Source organism: Chlorocebus sabaeus, chromosome 25, assembly GCF_047675955.1.
Source record: "Chlorocebus sabaeus isolate Y175 chromosome 25, mChlSab1.0.hap1, whole genome shotgun sequence".
In the NCBI taxonomy this organism is placed as follows: Eukaryota; Metazoa; Chordata; class Mammalia; order Primates; family Cercopithecidae; genus Chlorocebus; species Chlorocebus sabaeus.
The window spans coordinates 56,200,548-56,222,517 of NC_132928.1; the positions used below are offsets into that span (position 1 = coordinate 56,200,548).

Consider the following 21,970-nt stretch of genomic DNA (forward strand, 5'->3'; position numbering starts at 1 on the left):
ATTGGAAATCTTGAAAGAATATTGGTGATCTTTAGGTGCCCTAAAGGACAGCTCAAAGAGTGTCAGTACACTGCAGAGTGTAACTTTGAAAACATCTTTAAACATCTCTCCCTTTGCCCAAAGTTTCAAAGGCAAAATAGCAGCTTAAAAAAAATTCCCTTCTCTGCTCTTGTAACTCCTTCACTATAATGCCATCTCCCAGTTCACTTTTTTTTTCTTCCCTTGTTACCCAGTCCCTCACCATCTGCCCCTGTGCTCTGACATGACTTTAACCCTGTGGGAAGCCCTCTGTCTGAGTGACTATGTGGATTTTGAGGAGCAGTTCTATTGGAATTCTGGTACTTAGATATTATTTCCTCATTTTACACATGAGGAAACTGAGTCCTCAAAGTCAGTAAATAACTGGCTCAAGGTCACAGAGCTGGTAAATAGGAGAGTTTGCATTTGAATTTAGAGAGGTGTATATTTAAAATCTCATTCTCTTAAGTCATGACACTAGCCTGCCTTAGCTTATGATTGGAGAAATATAGAACTAAGCAGGAACTTAGATACCTTAAGTTTCCTATTTTGCAAGTAAAGAAACTGAGGCACAGAGAGATGATTTGTTCAGTGAGTAACTATGACCTAGGTTAGGAGACGTGGTTAGGGGTTTTCTGAAATCTGGGGGTACAGAAAATGAGGGAAAGGGCAGTGCTAGAGACTTCCCCCTAAAGCAAGAGTCAATTATTCACTAAGCTTCGCCTTCTTTAGAGAATGGGTCTTGACTTTTGTAGGCACAGAATCACCTGGAAGACTTGCTAAGACACCGACTACTGGGCCCCACCCAAGAGTGTCTGATTCCGCAGGTCTCTAGTGGGACCTGAGAATCTGCATTCCTAACAAGTTTGTGGGCTCTGCTGTTGCTGGTCTGGAGATGACGCTATGAATTTCTGCCTCAGAGGGTGCTTTTCCTCATAAAATTTACGGGTTTTTTTCCTTCTTCTCATTATTCCAGATAATAGTACCAATACTGATAAATATTGCAGATGTGCACATCAAAAAGTACCTCAGCTTGATGTATAGTATTACAAAAGGCTATATCAAAAGTCAAGAAGATGCCAAACTTCTAATAAAACAAATATCTGTCCATGAATCAATATATCAGGTGAGAAACAAGCACTGGTCATTTGGGGAGAAAAACACCTTAGGTGTTTTAACTTCTTTTAAGACTGGTTCTATGTATGTTTGACCAAACAGACAAATTCCAACAGTTGAAATGGATTCAGTTGTTTATTATATCATACGAGGTGCTGCAGAGAAAAGTCTCTTATCATTATATTTCAGTAGTTATCATCAAACTCATTTATTCTCTTCATAGCAGAAAATACCTTATCTCTTTTCTGAGTGCAGAGTATAGAGAAGAGATCTAGTATGTCTCTGTAACACTCTCTAAAAGACAGGACACTTGCAAAGGCGTTATGCAGGATTTGAGACTTGAATAAGGCTTCAAAGAAAGGGTAAGCCTTACGAGGAGAGGAAGAGAGGAAAAAAGAACAAAGATTTGACAGTGAAAACTTGAAATCCTGGTACTGTGGGGTGGGTGAGTAGAAGTATTTATTTTTTGTCATTTAAGACCCTCTTCATTTCCAGCCACTACGCGGTAAGTACTAGATGGGAGCCTAGAGGTGGAGTGAATCCCCTCCTAATCAGGCTCCCTCACACCAGTCTGTCTACTACCAGCCACTTGCAAAGAGTAGGGAAAGTGGAACGTGACTGCTGTCTCATTCTCAGGCTTCTTTGGGCCTGATAATGTAAAGGAGACTCTAATTCTTTAGATAAAAAACTTCGTTATTTTTCACTCATAACTGTCAACTCTGCTCTTTGCAATGAGAATCTTTCAGCTGATTTTCCAGGTTACAAATTTTTAAATTTCTAGTTGTGTTCATTCTTCTGTTTAACCCATCTATTAAACTTTTTAAACTTTTTTTTGACAATTACTTTTTGATCTCCAAAAACTGTAGTTGCTTCCTTTTCATTACAACTGTTTGCTTTAAAAGAATTAATATAACATTACCTAGAATCTTCTTTTCATTTTAAAAGATTTTTTGCTTCCTGTGTTAATTCTGCTTCCTTGGGGTTCATTCTCCTATTTGTTGTGTTTGGTTTCTATATTTCATTCTGTTTTTGCCCCCAGTGTTTGGTGATTTTGGTTACATTTTCACATGTGTCAATGAGGGGCTAAGGTGAGCAGTATCAACAGCTGAAAGGTGTTTTCTCAGCCCAAGTGACATTCTTGATTTTTAACCAGAGATGGATTTAAATCCTGATTACTACAATGAGTATGTGTGGATACATAAAACCATGGATGGCCTGGAGGTTTTGTCTTCTGGTTATGGTGCCTATTTTTGTGGTGATGGTTGCATTACCTCAGTCAAGAGAGGCTCTTTACTTATTGAAATCAGAAGAGGAAAAGAGGCTGTGAAGATATCTACCTTTATTGGATTGAACATTGATGTGTAACAGAATTCTCTCCTGTTGCTTTACTTTGAAGAATGGAGAAGAAAATTAAAAGAACTACTCAAAGCCTGCATTGATCTGCATTAGAAAGAACACAGAGCTATTCATAGGAGAAAAGATTTCAGAAGTAGGAGGAAAAGAGAAGAGAAACAAGAGCCAGTGGGGGGAGTTAAGACTGTGTTTTCAGGAGTTGGGAGAAGATGCCTTCTACGCATCTGAGGGCAGTTTCCTTGACGTGTCACAGGTGAAGTGAATCTCCTATGACATTTTAAAAGAGGCACCAGTAAATATTTAAATGGCCTTTTGAGATGTGTTTAGATGTCTAACTGGTGTTTATTCTGAAACTGACTTGGTTCTGGAAGTTGGCCTGTGGCAGCTCACCTTAAGAAAAATAAATGTATCCCCAGGCTTTCATGATTATGCTGTCTCTATAGGCAGGAGTCAGTTCCCATGTGCTTTTGTGCAAAGGCGTTCTAGAGCAGTCTTACAGGGTTGCTGTAAGTCTAGTTTGGTGTGAAGGGGGCCTAGCTGCTATCTTTGCAGCTATGCAAGCAGGGCTGGTCTAGGATGGTAATTGGTTGTGGACAGGCTAGTAATTTGGCACCTTCCCAATATTGATGCAATGTTATCGAGTAAGAAGAAATAATTTAATAAATATTACATACCTTATTCTTATATTCAAAATGAGGGATTCATTACATGTGATTTTTTTCTAAACCAAAACAAAAAACAACAACAAAAAAAACCAAAAACTTAACTTTGCTTAAACTTTAGATAACAAACCAGTTGTTCGCTATAAAGAGCACTATGCCATGCATTATTTGGGGCAGAGTTTCAGACATCTGTACCTGACAACTCTGAAGAACTGTCAGTTGTGTGATTTCAGGACTGTTGGTGTAGCCAAGAGCAAACTCCCCAGTGACTCAAAGCTAGAGGGTAAGCTTCAAGAGGAAAAGTGCCTGGGACATAGTGGGCATCCAATAAATACCTGTTGTGTGATTGGTTGAGCAGAGCTTGGTTAGCCCTGGAGTGCAGTGGTTTCTTCAGTTATCTATGGAGTTATTTGTTAGAAATATGAACAAATCAATATCGTATTTTCTCATTTTTCTACTTCTTTTTGTGCTCCTGATAGGATGGCCTCCCAACTGGCTGCTCAGTTGGCTCACTCCCAAATCAGGCGCTGCCTATGAGAATTCTCCTTGGTGCACAGTGGAGTACATACTGATCTTTTCTGATAAGTATTAGGCACAGTAGTCATGCAAGCTACTGACTGTACTAGACTCATTGAGATTGACGTCTGAGCATGGGCAAAACAGCAGAATTGACCCAGAAGGAAGAATTGAGCCAATAACTTTTCTAAAGTTAACTAAGTGAAATGTCCTCTACCATACTTCCTTTTCTCTGAATTTAAAAGGAAAGCCAGGCTGGGTATGGTGGCTCATGCCTGTAATCCCAGCACTTTGGGAGGCCGAGGCGGGTAGATCATCTGAGGTCAGGAGTTCCTTGAACCAGCCTAGCCAACATGGAGAAACTTCATCTCTATTACAAATATAAAAATTAGCTGGGTGTGGTCACCCACACTTGTATTCCCAGCTACTTGGGAGGCTGAGGCATGAGAATAACTTGAACCCGGGTAGTGGAGGTTGCAGTGAGCCAAGATCGCACCACTGCACTCCAACCTGGGCAACAGAACAAGACTCTGTCTCAAAAAATAAAAATAAAAGGAAGGCTAGAACTATACTTGGTATAATAAATATACTTCTCAGGAGTATAAGAAGAAATGCATGTTTTTCTTAATTTCTGACACGAACTATATCAATAATAAGAAATACGTGTTTGTCTTAATTTCTTACAGAAACTATATGAAATTTTGGAAACCAACAAACAGGATGCTGTCAAAGAATTAGGTAGGAAGTTGAAGTATCTGAGTTCTTAAAGTCACACCTTCTTATCCTATAATTTAGTAAAAGAAGAACAATTCATGCTTTCATTTACTTGCTCATTCATTTATGCATTCAACAAGCATTTATTAAACACAGCTAATGGGCCAGGTATGGGAAAGCAAAGATGGGTAGATCCTGACGCTTAAACAGTGCAGAATCTTGTGGAGTATATGAGCGTATCAATAGATAATTGAAAAAGTTAGCAGAGTCCTGTTAGTTGTTATGGGGGTGTAGAGGAAAGAATGAGAGGAGTGTGGAAAGTGTATTAAGGTGGCAAGGTCAGAGTCCTCAAGGTTAGAAGAAAAAGACACGTAAAGGTTACCTTTGACAAAATGTTTTTGTTTTGTTGTTTTGTTTTTTGCAAAGATACTCTGGAATGTAGGCCTGCAACGAATGTCATTTCTTGAGTATCTCCAGTCACTCCACTTTACTTGAAGCACAGAGCAGGAGTCCAAGGATTTTATGCCAAGTTTTTTGGGTCAGCTTTCCTCATGTGGGGCTGTGGGCCAGGCTCTCAGTGTGTGCAAACGCATCTGGTAGACTGCCTGGCATACGGAAGGCCCTTAATAAATGGAAGTTATCAGAAAAGAAAATAAAGTAAAACCATTTCATATTCATGACCACATTGTAAGATGCCATATGGGGTTACACTCTCCAAATCAAAATGGAAAGAATGTGGTCTAATGAATGAAAGTGTAAGTTTAGAGACAATAGATTAGGATCTTTTGGCATTATCTCAGAAAACCCATGATCCATTGTTGCCATTTACATATGGACAGATTTTTATTTCTGTGCTTTTAAAGATTAGGGGTTAGGACAGCTGCTTTATATTATGTTTTAGATCAGTATGGAATATTACAAAGTTTTCTCAATTCACTACTCTAAAAGGCAGTGCTTGTTTCCATGTGGTTACTGCAACTGATGACTGAATGCTTATCATGGCAAGAACTGCTAACTCTTTATGTACATTATCTCATTTAATCCTTATAATTACTCTATGAGGCAAATACTATTATTAGAGAGGTTAATTTGCCTGAGGCCCTATGGCTAGTAAGTAGTGAGCCAGGTTTCTAGCCCAGGTGTATCTGACACTAAAACCTATGCTTTTGATCATTGCTACCTTTCACTTTAGTGGTCAATTCATTTAGTTAAAAAAAAAAAAAAGAGTGTGTACCTTCGATATGGCAAGCATTGTGTTCAATGTTGAATACAAAGATGAAACAGATGCAATTTTAGCCTTGACTCACAGTCCAGTTCATGTCTTCTCAGGTTTACTAAAGGAGAAAGAATATGCGCCTTGATCTCAGAAATACCTACCAGCCAAAGTCCAGGGATACTTTCGTTCTGTCATGTATTAATCTAACCAACAAAAATTATACAATATGGAGGATGAGACAGAGAAGTAAAAACAGTAACATGATAATGTAATGAGTTCCATAATAGAGATATGCAGGAGATGCCACGGGGATAAGACAGAGTGATTTTCTCTTAGCTGGTGGGGGAAGCCAGTTTCCAATGTTCTCATCCATAAAATAGGGTTGAAAATAACTCTTGTCCTGCTGACCTCATGAGTTCTGCATGAAACTAGAATAAAATAATATTGTGTAAATGCTTCGGAAATTATACAGTATTGTGGTTATTGCACAGGCCACTTACTGAATTTTATTTTCTTTGCTGTAGGACTCATAGAGCATGAAGGTCGTGATGTTGTCATTGCTTTGAAGACTAAACAGGCAATCCGGAATGTGATTGCTAAAGCTCTAAAAAATCTCACCTTCCTTTGTTCAAGAGGCATTATTGATAAGCATGACAGCACTGAGATAAATAAGGTAATTTTGCTTGATTCTGTCTGCATAATACCCCAGCTTCATGGTTACTTTAGCAGTGTGTAATAAGGAGGGAGATTGAAAAAAAGTGTTTAACCACAGGTGGTAAGTCTATAATCACCTTCAGCCTTTGATAATGCAAGGGACGACGAATGCCAATGCTACCCAGTACGCTCCATTTGTCAAAACCACTTGATTGCAAGTAACAGAAACCAACTTGAACTAAGTTAGGAAAGAAATGGTTGGGGGATTTATCAAAAGGACACAGAGTACTTTATAGAACCCACAATAGCCGGGCTATGTGACAAGGCCTAAGGAAGGGATTTGAACAGAGATGTAGAAAACTTTCTAGAGTTTCCATTTCCTAACAGGGTTGCCCTCTATGGCATCTTCCTTTGGCTCACCCTATAGACTCACTAGATTTTTCTGCTTCTCCATCCACTGTGTCAATTGAATTATGAAGATGATAGGTTCAATCTGAGTTTGTAAGTCAGTGAAAATAGTAATAAGGGGAGACTAGGGACAAAAATGGTTAGAGGAATTTAGATAGGAAGAGAGAAGCTGTGAGTCAAACATCAAGGTTATACTTGCCTAACAGTAGTTTATTTAGATTTCCTTAGTTTTTGCCTACTGTCCATTTTCTGTTACAGGATCTGATCCCCATTATTTTGATTATTTGTTTTTAGATACTTCTTAAAAAATTAAAAGCACTAAAGAACTTTCCAAAGGCAATCCCACCCCCAACTCCTGACAAATACCTTCACAACATCATTTGGCTGGAAGGTAACGATGTTCTCATTGACTTCTTCAAGGTAAAGATTTTCTTTTCTATTCTGGCTCAGGTTTGATGATAATTATCTATTTTTTCCACTCCCTAATGAAAGATTAACAGAAAAGCATATCATATACTGGCCAATTCAGGGAAAGCCAAGACAGAGGCCCAGGAAAGTCTAAAGGAGGAATAAATCTCTTTTTGAGCCTAAAGGGCAAAGATAGTTTTTCACAATGCCTTATCTGCTTGGGAGTAGCTATATGTGTCTGACTGTTACCAATCCCATTCCATTTTATGTTGTAGAGTTCTGGACTTCTCGATGTACGCTCTTGGAGAGACTTTTTTTAGAGCAAGGGTCTCGAATTTAAGTTACTATACAGACCGGGCAGATAGTGTAAAAGTAAAGCTGATTGGCCATAGTATAATAGGGAACGGTGAGAACTGAGGTGTGTTCAAGTTCATGCTCTGTCAGCTGAGGGTTGCAACAGGACTTTGGACTCTTTCAACAAATATCTATTGAATATCCGCTACATGTCAGGGACTGTTCTAGGTTTGGTGATATGGCAGTAAACAAAATAGATAAAATCCCTACTTTCATTTTTTAATTTTAATTTAATTTTATTTATTTATTTTTTTGAGATAGAGTCTCACTCTGCTGCCCAGGTTGGAGTGCACTGGTGCAATCTCGACTCACTACAAACTCCGCCTCCTGGGTTCAAGTGATTCTCCTGTTTCAGCCTCCCAAGTAGCTGGGATTACAGGCATGTGCCACCACGCCCAGCTAATTTTTGTATTTTCAGTAGAGATGGGGTTTCACCATGTTGGCTAGGCTGGTCTTGAACTCCTGACCTCAAGTGATCCACCCATCTTGGCCTCCCAAAGTGCTGGGATTACAGGCGTGAGCCGCCGTGCCTGGCCGAAGTCCCTACTTTCATAAAGCTTATGTTATATGGATGGAGACGGACAATAAACACACCAAACCCATAAACATATAGCCTATCAGATGGTTATAAGTGCCAGAGAAAAATAACGAGAGAAAAGGTAATACAGAGCGGCCATGGGAGCCTGCTCTAATAAGGTGACATTTGAAGAGAGATGTGAAAGAAGGGAGGGAGCAAGCCAGGTAGTGTCTTAGAGAAGAGCACCCCAGGCAAAGGGAGTAGTGGGTGCAAGGAGGCCCCGAGGCCAAGTGTGCCTGGTGTGTTCCAGGAGCAGCACAGAGGCCCCTGGCAGGAGCGGTGCTGGAGAGAGCACATAAAGTCAGGGCAGTTGCAGAGGGCCCAGAGAACATCATGACTCTCAGGGGCCCTGGGCACTTCTGCCTTCGTGGGCCTCTTCCTCCACAAAACTATGAAAAATTAGACTTTATGACTGTGTTAGTATAACAATGAAGATATTAGTATTATATATTAAAACATTTTTCTTTATCTAAAACTAATTTTCCTCCTGATTCTAAAAGACATTAAAACATTGTTATAAGTGTCTAAAAGTATTGTAGATGCAGGTACTGCACCTGCTGATTCCTAGTGGATGGCTCCACCTTAGTCTCCATCCCTCCCTGCCTGAGACATACACAATCTTTGCTATTACCCTAACTGCAGACGTTCAGTTTGCTTCTGGATTTTGCATATATGAATCTTCTGCCCTGGAGGTCTTCAACTCATGTTATCCGAGCTATCTGCTCCTCCTCTTTCAAGTCTCAGCTTAGCTGTCCTGTCTGCTGTAAAGGCCTCACTGAACAACCAAGATAGGATCCTGTGGCTTTTCTGCACTTTTTTGTTTTGCATAGCACCCTGTCCCTGTCTTCTTTGTCATAATTATCCCATTTGATTGTAAATATCTACCCAACCTAACTAAAAGTTTGTTCTGAAGGCAGGGAAATTGTTTAGCTTACCATTATAACCCAAGCCCCAAACGGGGCTGAAAAGAAAGTTTTCATTCATTAATGTGCATATTCATTCCATAGTTATATCAGTTACTATGCTGAGTACTAATCACAAAGTCAAAGTTTGTTTGCCTGTTCCTTTATTTCTAGAAGTTGATGTGGTATATTAGCACGTTACAGTTCAGTAAAAAACCAAGAATGTAGTTTGTGTTTTATGCTACTTGGAAGCTATTTTAGCTTTAAAATCATATATATATTACATATATATATATAAAATCATATATATATATCTCTAACATATATATGTTGACTCTCTTTTTCTTTTCCTTTTTTTCCCACCCAGGAAAGAGCCAAACTTGCCTGTTTTGACTACGGAGATATCATTTGTAAAGCAGGTGAAATGCCACAAGGAATCTTCTTAATTATTTCAGGAATGGCAATTGTAAGGGACTATTGGTTTGTTTGTTTTTTTTTTCTTACTTAAAATGTATTTTGAAACATGTAATTGTAGAATAAGAATACATTTAGATACTGAAAAAGCTTAAATTTTTAATGTGATGAAACCATTTCTACTCTGAGCATGACAGCTGAGAGATAAATATGCAACACCTGAAATGTGCTTCCCATTCTACAAAATGCTGTCATAGTCTTTACTTATTTCTTGCAGCAATCCTGGGAGGAAGCAGGATTTTTCTGAATGTTCAGACAAGGAAATCAATACTTGGCGTGACTTAAATTACTCACGTAAAGGAATTAGGATGAGGATCAAAAATACCACTTTTAATCTGTCCAATGGGAGGCTTTTGTTGACCAGAGAGAGAGAGAGCGATTTCAGTAGAGTGATGGGGACAAGAATCCTTTGTATCTGCATAACAGTAGTTTAGTAGCTGAATTCATGGGTGAGCCCCAGTTTGTGAACCAAATAATTCCTAGATCATCCCAGATGATAGTCATAAAATGACAAATCCTTATTATGGGAAAAATAATACATTCGACTTTCTGGTTTTGAAATGCGTATGTTAGACCTTAAAATATCATGGAAATAAACTACTATAATAAATAGAATACTGACACAATATAACACTTATTTACTCTCTGGCACTATTCTAAGCACTTTTCATTCATCCGTTCATTCATTTATTCAACAAAATACTTGCTTCATTACCACCATGTGGCAAGCACTATTAATTCTAGGCATGGGACTGACAAAACAGACACAAATCCCTGCCTTCTTGGAGCCTAATTCTAGTAGAGGGATAAAAGGAGATGGAACAATGAACAAAACAAATAAGTTTACAGTATGTTAGAGATGATGGAGATATGAAGAGATTAATTGTGATTTTTAAAAAGGTAGTCGAGAAAGGCAATGTGGGCCAGTCACGATGGCTCACAATTGTAATCCCACCACTTTGAGAGGGCTAGGCAGGTGGACCACATGAGGCAGGAGTCCAAGACCAGCCTGGTCTTGGCAAAACCCTGTCTGTACTAAAAATACAAAAATTAGTTGGGTATGGTAGCACATGTCTATAATCCTAGCTACTTGGGAGGCTGAGACACGAGAATCCGAGATCCTGTCACTGCACTCCAGCCTGGGCGACAGTCTCACTCTGTCACTCAGGCTGAAGTGCAGTGAGGCTATCTCAGTTCACTGCAACATCTCCCCCTCAGGTTCAAGAGATTCTCCTGCCTCAGCCTCCCAAGTAGCTGGGATTATAGGCACGCACCACCATGCCCATCTAATTTTTGTGTTTTTAGTAGAGATGGGGTTTCACTAGGCTGGTGTTGAACTCCTGACCTCAAGCGAGCCACCTGCCTCGGCCTCCCAAAGTGCTGGGATTACAGGTGTGAGCCACCGAACCCGACCAACAACCCTATTTTTTACATGAGAAAACTGATGCACAGAAAAAAAATAATCCACTTGGCCCCAACTACACATACTCAGAGGCCAAAGATTACTTTAAACTCATGTAGTCTATCTCCAGTATCCATGTGCTTAGCCATTACACTATACTCCCATTAGAATTCTAGGAAAAACACACAGCTGCCAGTATTTATGAAATGTGGCAAGTTCAATACTTAAAAGCTGCAACTTGCTGTAACAGGTTTCTTTGGGCGTTTTCCTGCAGTGACTGGACTAGCTAAGCCTTATTAAACTATAGTCCAATGATGTTTGGTCTGAAGAGGTTATATTAGTACTCTTTTGATACCATAACAAATTACTACAAATTTAGTGGCTTAAATATATTATCTCATGGTTCTGTAGGTCAGAAATCCAATGGGTTCTGCTGATTTCACTGCTTGGGTCTCAAGAAGCTGAAATCACGATGTCAGTAGGGCTGCATTACCTTCTGGAAGCTCTAGGGGCAGAATCTGTTTCCAGGCTCTTTGAGGTTGTTGGCACATCTAGTTATTCTTTATGGCTATTGAACAGAAGTCCCTGCTTCTTCAAGGCTGTCAGCTGGAGCCCACCCTGAGCTCCTAGAGCTTCTCTTTCATCTTTGCTTGCAGGTCCTCACGTCTCAGAGCAGACAAAGACATACGGAATCCTTCACACATCTCTCTCTGATGGACTCCCTTCTACTTGCAAGGGCTCATGTGATTACAGTCCCCCCAATATTCCCGTCTATTGTTTAATCAAACACTAATCTGTAACGGCTGTGAAGGGACTTTGTAGATCTTTTTACGGTCAGCTGATTAGTATCCTTAACTCCATAAATCATCTTTTTAAGGTCAGCTGATTAGCAACCTCAATTCCACTTCAAAGTCCCTTCACTGCAGTCCCTAGATTAGTATTTGGTTGAGCAACAGACAGGAATCTTGGGGGGCCTCCTTTCAAATGCTGCCTACCTCAAATGTCATCATCTTTTCTTTGTTTGCAAAAAGCAGAGGCATTCTTCATTGCTCAAAGATCCTTTTGAATTGCATTCAAAATTACAGCCATTTAAAAAAAAAAAAATCAAACTCCTCTGGAAGCATGAATGCCTTTAAAAGTCTGAATGCTAATTGTTGGGAGAGAGTGACCTTTTGTGACCTGTTTCCTGTGTCTTAAACAATACCCTTCCTCTTTGATGTTTACAGCTAAATTTTCTGAAAAATTCTGTAATCCTTCTAATCCCAATTCTTTCAACTTCCCCCTAAAATCTGATACCTCTCTGCTTTCTCCAGTTATGCCTACCAGTTATTTTCTTGAAGTAACTCAACCATCCTATGTTCTTCCTAAAACCTTTTCCTGTTGATGTTGCATGGTAATTTTTCTTAAGCATTTTGAAAAGAGACAAGGCTTTCATTAACATCATGGCTTGGTTTGGAGTCATATTAATTCATAATATTTGATTTATGTGCCCAGGCAATCAAAAGTTATTTCCACGTGATGCATTAACCCATTGTGGTAAGAATATCTAATGGACTCAATGAGTGATTGCGTTAGTTGCATACTATAATTTCCAGTTTGGGTGGGATATTTTTTTTTTCTTTGAGATGGAGTCTCACTCTGTCGCCCAGGCTGGAGCGCAGTGGCATGATCTTGGCTCACTGCAACCTCTGCCTCCTGGGTTCAAACAATCCTCCTGCCTCAGTCTCCTGAGTAGCTGGAACTACAAGCACACGCCACTATGCCCGGCTAATTTTTGTATTTTTTTTTTTTAGTAGAGACAGGGTTTTACCACGTTGGCCAGGCTGGTCCCGAACTCTTGATCTTGTGATCTGCCTGCCTTGGCCTCTCAAAGTGCTGGGATTACAGGCATGAACCACTGTGCCCAGCCCTGGTGGGATTTTTATATAAGACAGGTATAAATAGAAAGTTGTAAATAGGGGTCATCTGTAAAACTAAAGATCAGAAAAAAAATCCTTGCCTTGGGAGTTGAAATGTGAAAGAAATCATGACTTTTTTTCCTTAAGCCTAATTCTTCTTTCACACCTGACAGGAGATCTTTGTCTTCCATTGGAAAGTTGTAAGAAATAGTGGGAGCCCCTATGATTTCATCAAAATTTTAATTTTTTCTTTCCCTTTGCACACTTTTTTCCCTTTGCAGTTGCATAGTTTATCTCCTACCTTTGGAATAGAGAGTAGTCAAAGGCCTGAGAGAAAGTCCAGTGACATGTTTACAGAGTTCTGTACTGCTGGGGACATAATTGGAGAGCTAAACTGTCTGCTTAAGTGTGAAATTGAATATACTGTCATCTGTGAAACTAGTTTACAGGTAGGAAAATGGTTCTGTCATGAGTTATTAATTTTTCCTCAAGTAAGTAAAAAATGCCAGCATCTTTTCTTTTTTAAGGTTTTGACATCTTAGTCATCCAACCAGCTATTGGGAGGTAACATAGCTGAAAAGGCAGATTTAGTGTCTCACATGCCAGGCTCTGCCAAGCTCCACTGCATCCTGCCTAAGGGAGTAGTTATTTAACCTCCTTAAGTCTCAGTGTCCTTGTTTATGAAGTAGAGAGAATACCTACCTTTTGATGTTATGAGGATTAGGAAAACATCTACGTAACATAACATGCCTGACACATAAAGGTGCTCAATAAATGGTCACCATTATGACAACAGTGTTTTTAAAGAATATTTATTTGTTTTTAAAACAACCCCGTTAAAAGTGGGCAAAGGATATGAACAGATACTTTTCAAAAGAAGACATACGTGTGGCCAACAAGCACATGTAAAAAAGCTCAACGTCACTGATCAATAGAGAAATGCAAATCAAAACCACAATGAGATACCACCTCACACCAGTCAGAATGGCTGCTATTAAAAAGTCAAAAAGTAACAGGTGCTGGAGAGGTTGTGGAGAAAAAGGAACAATTACACACTGTTGGTGGGAGTATAAATTAATTCAACCATTGTGGAAGACAGTGTGACGTTTCCTCAAAGACCTAAAGAGAGAAATACCATTGACCCAGCAATCCCATTACTGGGTATATACCCAAAGGAATATAAATCATTCTATTATAAAGACACATGCACATGTATGTCACTGCAGCACTATTCACAATAGCAAAGACATGGAATCAACCTAAATGCCTGTCAATGATAGAGTGGATAAAGAAACAGTACATATATACCATAGAATATTATGTAGCCCTAAAAAAGAGTGAGATCATGTCTTTTGCAGGAACTGTGGATGGAGCTGGAGGCCATTATCCTTAGTAAATTAATGCAGGAACAGAAAGCCAAATATCACATGTTCTTACGTATAAGTGGGAGCTAAATGATGAGAACACATGGACACATAGAAGGGAATAAAACACACTGGGGCCTTTTGGAGGGTGGAGGGTGGGAGGAGGGAGAGAATCAGGAAAAATAACTACGGGTACATGGGTGATGAAATCATCTGTACAACAAACCCCCATGACACAAGTTTACCTGTGCAACAAACCTGCACATGTACCACTGAACTTAAAAGTTAAAAAAGGAATATTTGTTTTTAAACTTCCTTCTATGTTTCATTTGCTAAGTAAGAAGTTATCTATTCAACACCTAAGTGTCCTGACATTTCACTAGGTGTGGGGAATTCAAATAAAAATGAGCCAAAGACCAAGGAACAGTCAAAGTGGTTCGTTAAATGGGTCCTGCTCCCTGTGCCACCCAACTGGGTGAGACCCTTGTCAGACACCCTATACAGGAGCATAGGTTGGTGCCCCTCAAGGTCAGAGTTCCCAGAGTAAGGAGCAGGCACCCATATTTGCTGTTCTCCAGCCTCCTCGAGTGACATATCCAGGTGTGGGAGCAAACCAGATGAATGGGTCCTGAAGCAAACCCCCAGCAAACTGCAGCAGCCCTACAGAAGAAGGACCTGACCATTGCAAGAAAAACAGACAGAAAGCAACAACACCAGCATCAACAACAACATAAAGTCCCCACAAAAACCCCATCCAAGGGTCAACAGCCTCAAAGATCAATATTAAACAAACTCATGAACATGAGAAAGAATCAACGAAAAAACACTGAAAACCCAAAAGGCCAGAGTGCCTCTTCCCCTACAAATGATCGCAATGCCTGTCCAGCAAAGGCACAGAACTGGATGGAGGATAAGATGGATGAATTGACAGAAGTAGGCTTCGGAAGGTGGGTAATAACAAACTCTGCTGAACTAAAGGAGCATGTTCAAACCGAATGCAAAGAAGCTAAGAATCTTCATAAAAGGTTACAGGAGCTACTAACTAGAATAATCAGTTTGAAAGGAACATAAATGACCTGATGGAGCTGAAAAACACAGCATGAACACTTCATGAAGCATGAATAAGGATCAATAGCTGAATCTATCAAGTGGAAGAAAGGATATCAGAGTCTGAAGGCCATCTTGCTGAAATAAGGCAAGAAGAGAAGATTAGAGAAAAAAGAATGAAAAGGAAAAAACAAAACCTCTGAGAAATATGGGACTATGTAAAAAGACCAAACCTATGATTGATTGGAGTATCTTAAAGAGACAGGGAGAATGGAACCAAGTTGGAAAACACACTTCAGGATCAGGATGTTATCCAGGAGAACTTCCCTGACCCAGTAAGAAAGACCAACATTCAAATTCAGGAAATACAGAGAACACCACTAAGATACTTCATGAGAAGATCAACCCCAAGACACATAATCATCAGATTCTTCAAGGTCGAAATGAAGGAAAAAATGTTAAGGGCAGCCAGAGAGAAAGGCCAGGTCACCTACAAAAGGAAGCCCATCAGACTAACAGTGAACCTCTCAGCAGAAACCCTACAAGCCAGAAGACAGTGGGGGCCAATATTCAACATTCTTAAAGAAAATAATTTTCATCCCAGACCTTCATACCCAGCTAAACTAAGCTTCATAGAAAAAGGAGAAATAAAATTCTTTCCAGACAAACAAATGCTGAGGGATTTTGTCATCACCAGGCCTGCCTTGGAAGAGCTCCTGAAGGAAGCACTAAATATGGAAAGGGACAACTGGTACCAGCCACTGCAATAACACTCCAAATATATAAAGGCCAATGGCACTATGAAGAAACTGCATCAACTATTCTGCATCAACTATTTTGCATAGTGTGCAAAATAACCAGATAGTGTCACGATGACACGCTCAAATTCACACATAACAAAGTTAACCTTAAATGTAAATGGGCTAAATGCCCCAATTAAAAGACAGAAGTAGGCAAATTGGATAAAGAGTCAGGACTCATTGGTGTGGTGCATTTAGGAGACTCATCTCACATGCAAAGACCCACATAGGCTCAAAACAAAGGGATGGAGGAAAAATTACCAAGCAAATGGAAAACAAAACAAAAAAAGCAGGTGTTGCAATACTAGTATCTGACAAAACAGACTTTAAACCAGCAAAGATCAAAAAAGACAAATAAGGGCATTACATAATGGTAAAGGGATCAATTCAACAAGAAGAGCTAACTATCCTAAATATATATGCACCCAATACAGGAGCACCCAGATTCATAAAATAAATTCTTAGAGACTTACAAAGAGACTTGGACTTCCACACAATAATAGTGGTAGACTTTAACACCCCAATGTCACTATTAGACAGATCAACAAGACAGAAAATTAACAAGGATATTCAGGACCTGAACTCAGCTCTGGATCAAGTGGAACTAATAGACATTTACAGAACTCTCCACCCCAAATCAACAGAATATACATTATTCTCAGTGCCACATGGCACTTATTTTAAAATCGACCACATAATTGGAAGCAAAACACTCCTCGGCAAATGCAAAAGAACCGAAACTATAACAAACTCTCTCTCGACCACAGTGCAATCAAATTAGAACTCAGAATTATGAAACTCTCTCAAAACCATGGAAACTGAAGTACATGGAAATTGAGCAATCTGTTCCTGAATGACTCCTGGGTAAATAATGAAATTGAGGCAGAAATCAAGAAGTTCTTTGAAACCAATGAGAACAAAGAGACAACATAATGGAATCTCTGGGACACAGCTAAAGCAGTGTTAAGAGGTAAATTTATAAGCACTAAATGCCCATATCAGAAAGCTAGAAAGATCTCAAATCAACACCCTACCATCACAATTAAAAGAGCTAGAGAAGCAAGAGCAAACAAGTCCAAAAGCTAGCAGAAGACAACAAATAATTAACATCAGAGCAGAAATGAAGGAGATAGAGACACAAAAAACCCTTTAAAAAAATCAGTGAATCCAGGAGCTGATTTTTTGGAAAAAATTAACAAAGTAGATAGACTGCTAGCTAGATTAATAAAGAAGAAAAGAGAGAGAAATAAAAAAGACATAATAAAAAATGATAAAGGGGATATCACCACTGACCCTACAGAAATACAAACTACCATCAGAGAATCAACACCTCTATGTAAATAAACTAGAAAATCTAAAAGAAAAGGATAAATTCCTGGACACATACACCCTCCCAAGACTAAACTAGGAAGAATTAAAATCCCTGAATAGACCAATAATGAGTTCTGAAGTTGAAGCAGTAATTAATAGCCTGCCAACCCAAAAAAGCCCAGGACCAGATAGACTCACAGCCAAATTCTACCAGAGATACAAAGAGGAGTGGGTACCATTCCTTCTGAAACTACTCCAAAAAATTGAAAAGGTGGGACACCTCCCTAACTCATTTTATGAGGCCAGCATCATCCTGATACCAAAACCTGGCAGAGGCGCAACAACAACAAAAAGAAAACTTCAGGCCAATATCTCTGATGAACATCAATGTAAAAATCCTCAATAAAATACTGGCAAACCAAATCCAGCAACACATCAAAAAGTTTATCCACCACGATCAAGTCAGCTTCATCCCTGGGATGCAAGACTGGTTCGACATATGCAAATCACTAAACATAATCCATCACATAAACAGAACCAATGACAAAACCACATGATCATCTCAATAGATGCAGAAAAGGCCTTCAATAAAATTCAACATCCCTTCATGTTAAAAACTCTCAATAAGGTAGGTATTGATGGAATATATCTCAAAATAATAAGAGCTATTTATGACAAACCCACAGCCAATATCATACTGAATGGCAAGAGCTGGAAGCATTTCCTTTGAAAACTGGCACAAGACAAGGATGCCCTCTCTCACCACTCCTATTCAACATAGTATTAGAAGTTCTGGCTGGGCAACCAGGCAAGATAAATAATAAAGATATGCAAATGGGAAGAGAGGAAATCAAATTGTCTCTGTTTGCAGGTGACATGATTCTATATTTAGAAAACCCCATTGTCTCAGTCCCCAAACTCCTTAAACTGATAAGCAATTTCAGCAAGGTCTCAGGATACAAAATCAATGTGCAAAAATCACAAGCATTGCTATGCACCAACAACAGACAAACAGAGAGCCAAATCATGAATGAACTCTGATTCATAATTGCTACAAAGGGAATAAAATACCTAGGAATATAACTAACAAGGGATGTGAAGGACCTTTTCAAGGAGAACTACAAGCCACTCCTCAAGGAAATAAGAGGGGACACAAACAAATGGAAAAACATTCCATGCTCGTGGATAGGAAGAATCAATAGCATGAAAATGGCCATACTGCCCAAAGTTATTTATAGATTCAATGCTATTTCCATCAAACTACCATTGACATTCTTCTTCACAGAATTAGAAAAAAAACTATTTAAAATTTTGTATGGAACCAAAAATGAGCCCACATAGCCAAGACAATCCTAAGCAAAAAGAACAAAGCTGGAGGCATCATGCTACTTGGCTTCAAACTATACTATAAGGCTACAATAACCAAAATAACATGGTACTGGTACCAAAACAGACATGTGGACCAATGGAACAGAACAGAGGCCTCAGAAATAACTGTACACATATACAACCGTCTGATCTTCGACAAACCTGATAAAAACAAGCAATGGGGAAAGGATCTCCTATTCAGTAAATGGTGCTGGGAAAACTTGCGAGCCATATGCAGAAAACTAAAACTGGACCTCTTCCTTATACCTTTTACAAAAATTAACTCAAGATGACTTACATGTAAAACCCAAAACCATAAAAACCCTAGAAGAAAACCTAAGCAATACCATCCAGGACATAGGCATGAGCAAAGACTTCGTGACAAAAATGCCAAAGGCAATTGCAACAAAAGCCCAAATTGACAAGTGGGATCTAATTAAAGAGCTTCTGCACAACATGAATAGGCAACCTACAGAATGGTAGAAAAATATTGCAATCTACCCAACTGACAAAGGTCTAATATCTGGAATCTACAAGGAACTTAAACAAATTTACAAGAAAAAATCCCATCAAAAAGTGGGCAAAGGATATGAACAGACATCTTTCAAGAGAAGTCATTTACGTGGACAACAAACATGAAAAAAAGCTCAACATCACTGATTACAAAAATGCATATCAAAACCGCAATGAGATACCATCTCACGCCAATCAGAATGGCAATTATTAAAAGTTAGGAAATGGGCCAGGCATGGTGGCTCACACCTGTGATCCCAGCCCTTTGGAAGGCCGAGGCAGACGAATCGTGAGTTCAAGAGATGGAGACCATCCTGGCCAACATGGTGAAATGCCATCTCTACTAAAAATACAAAAATTAGCTGGGCATGGTGGCACACCTATAGTCACAGCTACTCGGGAGGCTGAGGCAGGATAATTGCTTGAACCCAGGAGGTGGAGGTTGCAGTAAGCTGAGATGCACCACTGCACTCTAGCTTGGTGACAGAGTGAGACTCTGTCTCAAAAAAAAAAAAAAAAAAAAAAAAAAAGAAAAAAGAAAAAGAAAAGAAAGGAAAAAAAAAAGCCAGGAAACAACAGATGCTCATGAGGCTGTGGAGAACTAAGAACGCTTTCACACTGTTGGTGGGAATGCAAATTAGTTCAACCGTTGTGGAAGACAGTGTGGTGATTCCTCAAGGACCTAGAACCAGAAATACCATTACTGAGTATATGCCCAACCATAAAAAGCCCAGGTCCGGATAGACTCACAGCCGAATTCTACCCAAAGGAATATAAATCATTCTACTATAAAGACACATGCACATGTATGTTTATTTTGGCACTATTCACAATAGCAAAGACATGGAACCAACTTAAATGCCCATCAAAAAATGTGGTACATATACACCATGGAATACTATGCAGCCATAAAAAGGAATGAGAACATGTCCTTTGCAGGGACACAGATGAAACTGGAAGCCATCATCCTCAGCAAACTAACACAGAACAGAAAACCAAAAACTGCATGTTCTCACTCATAAGTGGGAGTTGAACAATGAGAACACATGGACACAGGGAGGGGAACATCACACACCAGGGCCATTTGGGGATTGAGGGGGTGAGAGGAATGAGAGCATTAGGTTAAACAGCTAATACATGTGGGGCTTAAAACCTAGATGATATGTTGATAGGTGCAGCAAAGCACCATGGCACACGTAGACCTATGTAACAAACCGACACACTCTGTACTTGTATCCCGGAACTTAAAGTAAAATAAAATAATTAAAAAAAAAAAAAAAAAGAAATGAGTCAAAGAATTCTCCATCTTTGGAGACTATCTGATGCAACAGAGCAGGATCCAGAGTCTTAGGGGTGTGTGGAGTGGAAGGAAATGTTGTTTTAGCTATTTCATGTCATTTTATTTTTGGAAGAGGCATGAGTTTAGTCATAAGGCTGAATTGAATTCACTGAAGTTCGTGTAACTTGAATCTGAAAGTGTATTTTTTTTATTCAGGTAAACTGTTTGCCTCTGGAAACAAATACCATGAATGAGCTCACTTTATCTACCATGACAATAAAAATAGATAGGTTCATATGGCTTAGTTCCTGAATCCTGGGCTTTGGGCTCATGAGCCATATCCTTCATTGTATCTATTGACTGATATACATTTTTCTGGTCTCTTATTAAAGTCTATAGCTTTAATCGCACCATGCATTTTATCATCTTATACTTAGCAAACAACCATTTTCACAATACAAATGCTTCTAAATGACAAGAGTATCATAATTATGCTAGAATTGATAGTTTTTCTGAAGGTTAAATCCACAGGCATCTTGTTTTTCGACGGTCTTGTAATTTAGTTCCAAATCAAGCTGCTATGGCCTGCGGTCTTTTTGTTTCAGGCCTGCTTTATCTCCCTGGAGGATTTATATGAAGGCTTTGATGCCTTCTGGCCATCTCTGGAATATAAAATATGGCTAAAGCTTGCTCTCAGTACTGCCTACCAGTATTTTGAATCAAGTCTTATTGACGAGGTAAGTTACATGATTAAAATATTAATAAATTGAATTTTTATGCATTGTATTTTTTACAGAATGCCTTTCATATTTTTGAGACAAAAATAGAAAGGAAATTTGTGTGCGTGTGTGTGTGTGTGTGTGTTTTTGAGACAGAGTCTCACTCTGTTGCCCACGCTGGAGTGCAATGGTGCAATCTCAGCTTACTGCAACCTCTGTCTCCCAGGTTCAAGCAATTCTCCTGCCTCAGCCTCCCAAGTAGCTGGGATTATAGGCGCCTGCCACAACCCCTGGCTCATTTTTTAAATTATTATTAGTAGAGGCAGGGTTTCACCATGTTGTCCAGGCTGGTCTTGAACTCCTGACCTCAAGTGATCTGCTTACTTCAGCCTCCCAAAGTGCTGGGATTATAGGCGTGAGCTACCGTGCCTGGCCCTGTGTCGGATTTTCTAAAATGAGATTGCTAGAATTTTAACTGCTCTCTTATCCTGAGTTCCTACAGGTTGTCAATCCTTTTGTCACAGCTAATTTTCCCAAGCTACTTGCAATCATTTAAAAAAAAAGGTAGATTTAGCAAATTCAAAATAGGTAGATCCCCCCTGAACCAAGCATAGTGTTAATCAGAATGTGTTAACAAATGCTCCGTCTATATTTATTATTGCCTACTCTGCCAATGTTAATATAAATCTATAAATCTCCTGCCTTTTCAAAATCTTTGTGGAGGTGACTGAGCCTCTCTCATGGACTTCCCTTCCAAACAGTAGTGGTTCAAGTTTGTCTCTGGACAAGCACAATTTACAGTCTCACATTTGTATCCTATTTAGTAACTGTTGGAACCCTTACTAGCTAGTGAGTCAGAACTGGGAAGTGAACTGGGAAAGATCTGAAGTTCAGTAA

The 21,970-nt window shown here is 39.3% G+C and overlaps 1 protein-coding gene across 1 annotated transcript in view; it reads left to right on the forward strand.

Annotated features, from left to right (window-relative positions):
- The window catches only part of SLC9C2 (solute carrier family 9 member C2 (putative)), a 96,296-nt gene that overhangs the window by 68,482 nt on the left and 5,844 nt on the right, over window positions 1-21,970 (forward strand). Inside the window, exons 17-23 of the mRNA XM_037985941.2 lie at window positions 995-1,144; window positions 4,352-4,403; window positions 6,120-6,268; window positions 6,952-7,077; window positions 9,266-9,364; window positions 12,954-13,121; window positions 20,960-21,091. Coding sequence (XP_037841869.2) covers window positions 995-1,144; window positions 4,352-4,403; window positions 6,120-6,268; window positions 6,952-7,077; window positions 9,266-9,364; window positions 12,954-13,121; window positions 20,960-21,091 — 876 coding nt within the window. The remainder of the gene's footprint in view (window positions 1-994; window positions 1,145-4,351; window positions 4,404-6,119; window positions 6,269-6,951; window positions 7,078-9,265; window positions 9,365-12,953; window positions 13,122-20,959; window positions 21,092-21,970) is intronic.